Below are 9,264 nucleotides of genomic sequence, written 5' to 3' on the forward strand. Positions count from 1 at the left end.
ATAGTAGGTAACTTATCACCTACTACATAGCCTCTGCAAGAAATATGAGGTATGTAAATAACTAGCCATGTTAGTAACAACGTGAGCCTTATAGCTAGCGTTTCAGATTATGGAAGAAGACTGTATTTAGTACAACATACTACATGGTAGAGCTAGACAATGTCTCTCAACCCCTTCCACTTGATCGTGGAGGGCGCTTACTTGCTGTAAGCCCTCTTCTTAAACTCATTCAGATACTGCTGGTGTTGTAGCTTCCTGCTCTTCTCTGTATCTGTCCTCTTTGGCATTATTTCAATTTTCTGCTGCACTTCAAGCACTATGTCGCGCATCTAGATCTGAGTGTCTTTGCTGCGATCTTCGATGTAATTATGCGCACAAGTTTCGAAGGCGCGGCCCATCGGAACGCAGCTTATCTGAGGTTAATGCCATTTGCGCAGTTTGCAGCGCGGCTACCGACTTCAGTCGTGTATTTCTGGAGCTGTTTTTGCGCGCGTTCGATAAATGGAATTAAATGATTGTCGTTCATCGTGGAAATAATGCTGCCAATTGTACGAAGTGCATAGATCTTGTCTTTGATATTTTCAAGACTCTCGCCGTGGTTGAAGCCAAACAGACTTGAGGCACCTTGCTTGGGTATTAAGATTCTAGCCTTCTCGAAGTTGAGCTTAACCAAAGTGCCGAAAACCTCCAACGTATTCGGGTTTCCATACGGTCAATCCAGCACTTGAGACATCAGGTCATTTGCAGTGGCTGATTCGCTGCTTGTGTATTAGTATCTGTTGCAGTGCAAGTCGGTCCAACAGGCCTCGATCGTCACCTCTGTTGACTACCTTGGACTAGTACGTCTTAGGGCATGTATATATGGTCGACTCCTAGCTAGCAAGCAACTCAGCGCAGTTTTCCATCGATATACAGCGGCTACGCTTGCCGCAACAGTATCGATAAATGAGGCCTCGAAATAAATGTCGCGCTCAGGGTTTTTGATCCAGGCAAGAGTGGCTCAGAAAGTCTTTCCATGAATTTAAGCTCCTAAATGTTTAGCCACACTCGGTAATTGAAGTCTCCATCAGCTGCACTTTGATGATGAGCAAGGAAGGTATGTGTGTCATCACGTTTTCTGGTCGCCGCTGAGTTTACACCCCCTGCAGCTGACGGAAAATCAAATATTCGAACTATGTTAAAAGTGCACTGGACGTGTTTTGCGTGGAACCTAGTTCCTTCACACAGTTCAATTACTGCGCACGCAAGAAGTCATGCGTTGTCTGCTAATCGATCTCTACCAGGTATTCCTATTGCAATCAGAAGGTGTTCAAAGCTGTGCAGCAAGAGAAGAGGACCTGCTTTTGCAGCAAGGACTCTATGCAGAATAATATCAGGAAAATCGAAGGTGTAATGGCAGAGCAATTGGATTGTTTATAAGCAAATTTAGATAACACATCTATTTTGCCGCCTGGCCCGCAGTTCAGGCCTTTACGACAAATATACTCCTTGAAATGACACCAAGATGGTCCTTCGGAGTACGTCAATGCACGGTGATGATCGTTTATCACCCACGAGTTGCTGGTGCCGACAATTCGATCTCGTCAGGGGAAATACAGCAACAGCAGCAATATCCTCGAGGCAGGCGAACATTTGAGAATGACTGAGATTCTAGGAAAGAAAGTATATACATTGAACAAGAGCACTGAATGGCTGCAACTACCACAGTCTGAAACGATTAAAGATGTTGAGAGCATTGAAGATCGACGGGGCCGCCGCCACTGGATTCCTCGCCTTGATCAGATCTGCAGCCTTCTCGGCAACCGCATACATAGTGGCTTGAAGATGCGTGGCCGGTACCAGTGGAATGATACTGCCATCAACGATGCTTAGCTGCTTGACACCATAAACTAGCAAGTTGCTACCAACGACACCACCATATGCTTCAGGCATCATTGAGCAAGTGCCAGACATGTGCGCAAAGCTTGCCTCGAGAGACTTGGTCTGTATCAGCGCATTGATGATCTCGTCGTCCGTCTCGCCAGTGCCGGGGACGATCTCAACGGGCTGGAATTTCTTTAGCTCCGGGCGTGCCCAGTGCTGACGCAGCCAGCGCACCATCTCAACCATGATCTGGCGATCGATGGGGTTCTGGAACGTATTCCATTGTACGATTGGTGCGCCGAATTTATTCGAAGGGTTGATTGTGATGGTGCCGCGCGACAACGGGCGCTGCAGCGCACCGATAGCGAGGCCAAACGCGACCATTGGGAACTCCGCGACTGCTGCATCGGCGCGGGAGTGAAGGTTCGCGATGATGTCACGTTGCTTCTTGAAGCCAGCGAGGAGCTTGGAGTCGTCGTACACTGATGGGAGGTAGGAGCGTGCGTTTTGGCTCTTGATGGACGAGACGATGGACTCGTACTTGTCGGTAACGGTCTGCAGGCTTAGGAACGCAAGACTGCTTCCGTGGGCTTGGGTGACAGGTCCGGTCCTATCCTTCTTGTACTGCGCCCATGCTGATGCATTGAACGATGGATCAAGGCCAGACAATGGATTAGGTGTGGCTAAGTTCTTAAGGTCGAACTGCATGTTGGTATTTGGATGGTCTTGCATGTTGGCACCTACGGCGGGCATGTCCTTTTTAACACGTACCCCTGCTGCGTTAAGGGCGTCCTTGGGCCCAAGGCCGCTTAGCTGGAGGAGCTGGGGGGTGAATACGGATCCAGCAGCCATGATGACCTCGCGGCTCGCATAGACTTGCTTGATAGACTTGTCCGAACGCGAGATGTATTGAACACCTTTGGCTTTGTATCCGGTAAGCAAGCCCTGGTCGAAGAGAATCTCATTCACAGTCTTTCCTTGTACAAGGATGAGATTGCTGCGGCTTTTTACAGGGTCGTAGTATCCGTTTCTAGCATCTGACCGAGTCTGTGTCGTCGGTCGCAGAGCGGTGGGGATCCAGTAGGCGCCGACAGCGTTGCCGGAAGCATGTTCTTTGGGCAGAGGCACACCCTGAGCTTTGTATGATGCCCAGATGGTGGTGATATCGGAGTATTCGAAATTGGGAAACGAGGCCTGGATAGGACCATTTGTGCCATAATATGATGCGTCAAACGTCATGCCCCATGCTTTGACGTTGGCACCAGTGGGTGGTGTGAATGTGGTGGACTTCTTGAAATAGGGCAGAAGGCTGTTCCACCCCCATCCGTTGTTTCCGAGTTGCTCCCAAGCATCATAGTCGGCAGCTGACGCGCGGTCAAACGCCATACCATTCACGACTGAACCACCGCCAACGACCTTGCCAACCCACACAGGTTTTGTCTGGCCGCCAATATTGACATTAGGAGCTGATGTTATGTCATACATCAGCCCCGTGTTCAAGCTGTTTGCATATGACGGTACTTGAGTAGAGACGTCATCACTAACATAACCGTTCTCGATTACTAGAACCGTCCCTGATCCTTGTCAGCACAATCTAAAATGGTGACCGTTCCGCCTACGTACGACCGCTATCTTCGCTCAGACGGTTCGCGACTGTGAGTCCTGTAAGACCGCCTCCTACGACGATGTAGTCGTAGGTTTTGTACGCGATGTCCGGCTCAGAGCCGGGCACTGACTGCTTGGGTGGACTCAGGATGTTCGGCAGCCAGCAGGTGAAGAGACAGATGCTGTTGAAGAGGGAACCCATGACGGTGGATTAGAGAATGAACGCCGATAGGATTCGCACAACAAAATGGCGGAAATGAATGTACCGCACGACTTGCCTGAGCTCACGCGCAGGCAGTCGAATGTTTGTAAGTGTTCAAAAAGAGATGAATTCAACAGCCTAGGCCTCGCAAGGCTGGGCTATCGATGTTCGGTGCTCGGCATTTCTCGACCATGGGTGAACAGGCGGAATCGAATTTGTCGAGCCATCTCCCTAGGGACAAGTGAACGTTTTGCGGGTCGGTTGCAAGCCTTCCTACCGATATCCACCTGGACGATCGTACCATAGACAGTTTACGTCGGTGATAGCCCTAGTAGGGGTGCCCCAGCTAGCGAGTGGCACTTGTGAAGTAAGTCGACACCTGTGATGTACCCTAATTCTCACCCTTTCAGCGGGTGTAACTCGCGACTTTGTAGCTAGTAGATTCTACTAGCAGAGTCTTTACAGCTAGTGGATTGTGCTTAGCAGTAAGGCAGATCTGGCATTGGTTTGGATGGTACAGCACCCGCGTCACCCCTAACTACCCTAGGTATAGGCTATCACCGGAGTAACTGAGATTCCACGGTGCTCGTAAGTTCGAAGCGAAGGATGGATGCAACGGCGTACCTATCTTTGTCCTGATCAGAGACGAACAAAGGCCTGCAGCTGTGTGATCTGGTGGTACAGCAGGCCTGAGGCCTCTAGTGGCTGTTCTGAGAACAGAATTAAGCGAGATCGACCCGCCGGCGATGTGCGCTAGCGGTTGGCGAGTGTAGCGAGGTTTAGTGTTTACTTAGTCTGTAGGAGGTGTGGCGGTCGAATTGCACAGGTGCATTGGCGCTCTTCATTATGGCGTGTTCACGCAGACGCACCGTCGATGACATACATATGTCAAAAGACAGGATACAATAATGACAGTTGACACTGTTACCTGTTTAGCTGGTTCGATGCTTACAGATCCACAGAATCTGCAAATCCGAATCAACGAACCTAGTTCGCTCCCGCACGATCTACCTAGTGTGCCGCTAGCATTAAGCGAGGGCTTTGACGTGTCTCGACAACATCATGTCGCTACCAAGACAACCACCTTCCTCTTACAACCTCTCGTCGTGCGGACTGCCCAGGTTTGGGGTGAATTCTCCGAGATAAACAGTGGTGTGCCGATACACGTCCTGGATCTGCTGTGATGCATGCGAAGATCAGAGGGCCACTGCCCGCTGGCAACTCTACCTCCCCACGGCAATACCGTAGCCATGATGGAAACGGACGAACCGAACCTAGGACGGGACTTCTCGATAGACTGCGGAGTAGCTCCTTGAAGCCATGCCATAGCTATTCGAACCCATCGTTGCTCGCATTTGGCGGCCTCGCCGGCGCCGCGATTAAAGGTTTGACTCTACCTTTCGGATTCCGGTTTGAGTTTCCCACCGAAACCTTACGAGTAAGCTTTGACTTATACATAGCGGGTCCTGGCTTTTTTGGCGCTTTGTCAACTTTTCCACGTGGCAACGTGCCTTTTCCCGGCTGCCAGAGACGGAGGACCAAAGATAGCAACAGTACGCGATCATGTGCAACAATCATGTCGATTCAGCTAGCAGTGTCCCTACCTGTAGAGGACTTTATGAAGAGATCGTACGCTACAGTACGCCTTGAAGCATGCGAGCCATGGCTTTCTGGACGAAATATCACTCGAACACGCAGCCTGCATGCTTCTGGTCTTTAGATATATGAGTAGGATACAGAGTCAAGAGCCGCTCGAATGAATCAAAAGTTCCGGCTGCCCCGTAGGATGAGGATTCTTTGTAGCGGTTTAGTCAGGGTCTTAGAAAGCTAACATAAAGTCCAGACGGTGGCGCTAGCTAGCAAACTTTAAATCCGCGAAAGTTTACCTTGACAGGCACCACACAGCTACCCCAAAGCTTCCATGATCAGCTAGAGTTTCTAGAGTATTGAATCCAGAAGCCTCGATAATGCGTCGTCCACGTCTGAGAACATGGTCCAGGCCATCATGATTGCAGATTCGGTACTACCGATGAGCGCAGACAAGTGTAGGCGGAGGTTCAGCATTTGGCAGCAGTTTCTACGATCCATCTGATAGGTTGCACGACTGCTGAAGAGGTCTTAATCCGTTTGGTGGGTCGATCGTTTCCAGCAGCCGATGCTTCTCACGCAAAACCACCCGCACCAAGGGCGCACCCTGCACGGCTGGATCATCGCCCAAGATCGGCTACACGTTACCGACGGGTTTTTGGCTCGGCCTATATGTGATATCATATCTAATAACTGCCCGTCTCGTCTTTCCACGGAGGAAAATTCTCTCAATGCAACCTCCCGTCTGAAATACACATCCTGTGCTGCAAATCTAACCACGTGGCGTGGTCTAAGCATCAGCAGCCTCGTCTTCTCTTCTATTTGGTCACTAGTCAAGCATCATGGTTGCAGTAGCCTCTGAAGGGCTGCCTCTGGATGACCGTTCCAAAGACCTCAAAATTCCAATCATCGCATTGATCGTACTCAGTTCGATATTTGTGGGCTTGCGCCTGTACATTAGCTGGAAGAACCGCAACTTCTTCCAGCTGACGGATCACTTTCTATGGACAGGTCATGTAAGTGTGCTAGTTGTTCTCCATTTGGCCTCATTTCTGACATGAAACCTAGCTGTTGGCAATTGTTGGCGCTGCCTTCGCCTATAAGACAGCTGAGGTCGGCGGCGGCAGACATGTATGGGATCCAATCCAGACTCCAGCCAACCTGGAGAAATATCTGAAATGGCTCTGGTTTGGCCAGCTTTTCAACCTTTATGGCATGGCCTTGATCAAGCTCAGCATTTGTGCCTACATTCTCATGCTTGACTTCTCGAGAGCCTATCGCATCGTCATCTGGCTATCAGTCGTCATACACGTCGCTTTGAACTTCGTTTTCCCTTCTGTCATCCTATTAGGCGAATGTCAGCCAATCTCCAAGCACTGGGATGTTGCCGGCACTCAGCCAGGTAGCTGCTGGGGCGACAAGCCCAGAGTTATCTCAGGTATGCATATATGACGGACACAAGTTCCAAAATCACATGACTAATTAGACTGCAGGCTACTCTGGTGCAGCAACAAACATCTTTACCGACATGATCTATACCGTGGCGCCTTTAGTATACATATCGCGTGTTCAACTACCCAATCGCACACTTTGGGGTGTACGCGCTGTCTTTCTGTTCGGTCTCATGTGAGTTCACCTCATCCTAGCCCAGTCGCTAGCTACATACTAACCCAATTTCAGCACGACTACTATATCAGCTCTGAAGCTCTATGAAATGAAGGCCCTCTACTCTTCGCCAGACCCTACATACACATCACTTGATCTATCGATCTTCGCGGTATCCGAGGTCTTTGTCGGCGCGTTCACCGCTTCCCTACCGCCTTTACGCAAAACCTTCGAAACACTTCTCCGCCGTATCCTCCCGGAGAGTATCCTTGGCTCGGCATCGCAAAGCAGGAAGAGCGCTGGCAAGGGTACAGACAACAGCTATGTCATGAAAGAGGTCGGAAACAGTTACGTGCTCGACGGTAACACCTCGGGGAATCAGTCGCGACCAAAGCATGATCTAGACAACGATAGTGAGCACAGTATACTGGACGCACAAAGCAGTCTGGAAGGGAAAGATGTTGTGGGAAACATAACGTGTACAACCGACATCAATGTATTAGGGGATGATCAAGGGAGCGTTAGGAGCCGAGGGCATGATTGGGTTTAAGCCATTTGCGTATTCGCGGATCTGGTCTCGTAATGATAACGATTGCATGACTACTGAACACTCTCTACTTCTCCACTGCAACTGGGTCAGAAATTTCATTTGCAGCACCCGTCTGTAGCCGTTCCGTGTGTAATAAATCGTTTCCCGGTGCTCGCTGTTCTTGAAGATATTCATGTGTGTCTGATGCATAGACTTGCCCGCCTTGTGAACAGCAGTCTTGTTAGGCATCTTGTTGATCTCTTGCTGCACTTAGTTTGTCATGTTCTGAAGCTGATCGTAAGCATCATCGCAACTGACATCGAGAAACTTCCTCACCCAGTTCTCAAACTCTGTTGCGCATTTGAAGCCGGCCCTGATCAGATTGAGATTTCCCGGTGCCACTCAGCTGTTAGCCTCCTTTAGATACGCTTCAAGCGATCTTCGACGAATGAACATGTCCTACCATGGCAGGATTAATCATGAAGTCGAAACTGGTGAGACACAACACGTAGGCGCAGCCTGTAGCACGGAAACGAATATAACAAGGATGCTGCTGCTGCTGCCGCTGCCTAAAAGTAAATTACAGTGAACTACATAGCCAAAAGGAACTAGATGGCATTATAACAACTGATGAATATTAGAAGTTAGAACATATAGTCGACAGCCAGAGGTGCATCGCCGGTCGATCTAACCGGGACCAATCAGCATCCCCCCTGACTGGATTGAAGTACATAGCTGTACACCCAAGCTCAAGGCAAGGCTCGCTTATTGCGTAGAATTGTAATTTCAGAAGCCACAAGATCTACCAGACGTCGCGTAGAGACGCGCTGTACTTCAAAGAGGAACTCGAGGTCAGCGAAAAGACCACTTGAAGATTAAAACTTTCAAACCCTTAGAAGCTGGGAAGGACAAGCGTTCTACGGTACCCTTCTGATCAGCCTTCCTGTGCATCCGTTGATATGACCTCCTGCGCAAGGTTCCCGCCATATCAAATACCAGAATGTTCCTCCAGCTAAGCGATTACGTACTGTTCTACATGTGCTTAACGACTGCGCACAAATACTCTCTTTAGAGTCAGACATCGTTGGAGATAGCGCATGCGTGCTGATGCGACTTCCCTTCCGTGTGCATCGAGAAGCTGGACGACTCGATGTAAGTTTCGAAATGCGGTGGAGAGCTGTGGGTCTACGCCTTGCGATTCACATTCGTTCTGGTGGTGAAGTTACGACCCATGTGAGTCACTGGAGTGTCGTGATTGGGCTGGGCAACTTTTTCCAGTGTCACCAAGGGCTACCTTGGCTTGCGTCATGTTATGAACATGGCCCCGTAGGTAAAAGTTTGTCCAGACCCACGAAAGTGGGAATAGACGAACAGGCTTTCGATCTGTTCCTGGTCGTTGTCGCTGTGTTGTTTATAAGTCGGCATTGCGGTGAACCAATACGTCCAAAGCTCCATCGCGGCAACCACGGACTCGAACGTCAACTCAACCAAATGTCGAGCCGACATTTGGTTGGCGGAGTGCTTTCGGTAAACAATCCCGCAGCGCACGGACCGGGACTAGATCAGCTGCCTTCACCCGGGATGACTTCCAATGCTACCGCCACCTCAGGCTGCCCTTGAATCGCTTACTCGAAGCCGCCTGCACCCTCTCGCTGTTTCGCGCCTCTCACATCCCATACCTGCATCTTGCTCTCTGCGCTCGTTGACCTTCCCTCAACGATGACTACTTGGAACATTCTTCACTAAAATAATCTCAGCAGGTTGGGGCGCCAAAGTTGTGCATCCAATCATTTCTGCAAGACAGTGCCATTAAGGCTCACACTTACTTGCACTAGAATACAACACACTCTCATCTGGATAAAACCACTTAGCC

At 49.8% G+C, this 9,264-nt stretch overlaps 3 protein-coding genes across 3 annotated transcripts; 2 read left to right on the forward strand and 1 right to left on the reverse strand.

The window, feature by feature from the left end:
* Positions 1 to 1,395: 1,395 nt before the first annotated feature.
* On the reverse strand, positions 1,396 to 4,136 carry M421DRAFT_418995 (GMC oxidoreductase). Its single transcript, XM_033591968.1, has 2 exons — positions 3,487 to 4,136; positions 1,396 to 3,437 (listed from the first exon to the last, which is right to left on the reverse strand). The coding sequence occupies exons 1-2, from the start codon at positions 3,668 to 3,670 to the stop codon at positions 1,699 to 1,701; spliced, it is 1,923 nt and encodes a 640-aa protein (XP_033450207.1). The 5' UTR covers positions 3,671 to 4,136; the 3' UTR covers positions 1,396 to 1,698.
* A 633-nt stretch (positions 4,137 to 4,769) lies between these two features.
* Positions 4,770 to 5,745, forward strand: M421DRAFT_381593 (uncharacterized protein). The gene has a single exon (XM_033589863.1). It carries the CDS (start codon positions 4,854 to 4,856, stop codon positions 5,388 to 5,390), a length of 537 nt encoding a protein of 178 aa, XP_033450208.1. The 5' UTR covers positions 4,770 to 4,853; the 3' UTR covers positions 5,391 to 5,745.
* M421DRAFT_381590 (uncharacterized protein) lies at positions 5,746 to 7,504 on the forward strand. Its single transcript, XM_033589862.1, has 4 exons — positions 5,746 to 6,273; positions 6,326 to 6,695; positions 6,751 to 6,883; positions 6,938 to 7,504. The coding sequence occupies exons 1-4, from the start codon at positions 6,100 to 6,102 to the stop codon at positions 7,410 to 7,412; spliced, it is 1,152 nt and encodes a 383-aa protein (XP_033450209.1). The 5' UTR covers positions 5,746 to 6,099; the 3' UTR covers positions 7,413 to 7,504.
* The last annotated feature ends 1,760 nt before the right edge of the window (positions 7,505 to 9,264 follow it).

The sequence above is a fragment of the Didymella exigua genome (genome assembly GCF_010094145.1).
Source record: "Didymella exigua CBS 183.55 unplaced genomic scaffold M421scaffold_9, whole genome shotgun sequence".
In the NCBI taxonomy this organism is placed as follows: Eukaryota; Fungi; Ascomycota; class Dothideomycetes; order Pleosporales; family Didymellaceae; genus Didymella; species Didymella exigua.

Bases quoted from the DNA above. Each gene is read 5' to 3' on its own strand.
- M421DRAFT_418995 (XM_033591968.1), bottom strand. From the start codon at position 3,670: ATGGGTTCCCTCTTCAACAGCATCTGTCTCTTCACCTGCTGGCTGCCG. The intron at 3,438-3,486 runs GTACGTAGGCGG...GACAAGGATCAG, and splicing joins TCTGAGCGAAGATAGCGGTC to GGACGGTTCTAGTAATCGAG.
- M421DRAFT_381593 (XM_033589863.1), top strand. From the start codon at position 4,854: ATGCATGCGAAGATCAGAGGGCCACTGCCCGCTGGCAACTCTACCTCC.
- M421DRAFT_381590 (XM_033589862.1), top strand. From the start codon at position 6,100: ATGGTTGCAGTAGCCTCTGAAGGGCTGCCTCTGGATGACCGTTCCAAA. The intron at 6,696-6,750 runs GTATGCATATAT...ATTAGACTGCAG, and splicing joins CAAGCCCAGAGTTATCTCAG to GCTACTCTGGTGCAGCAACA. The intron at 6,884-6,937 runs GTGAGTTCACCT...ACCCAATTTCAG, and splicing joins GTCTTTCTGTTCGGTCTCAT to CACGACTACTATATCAGCTC.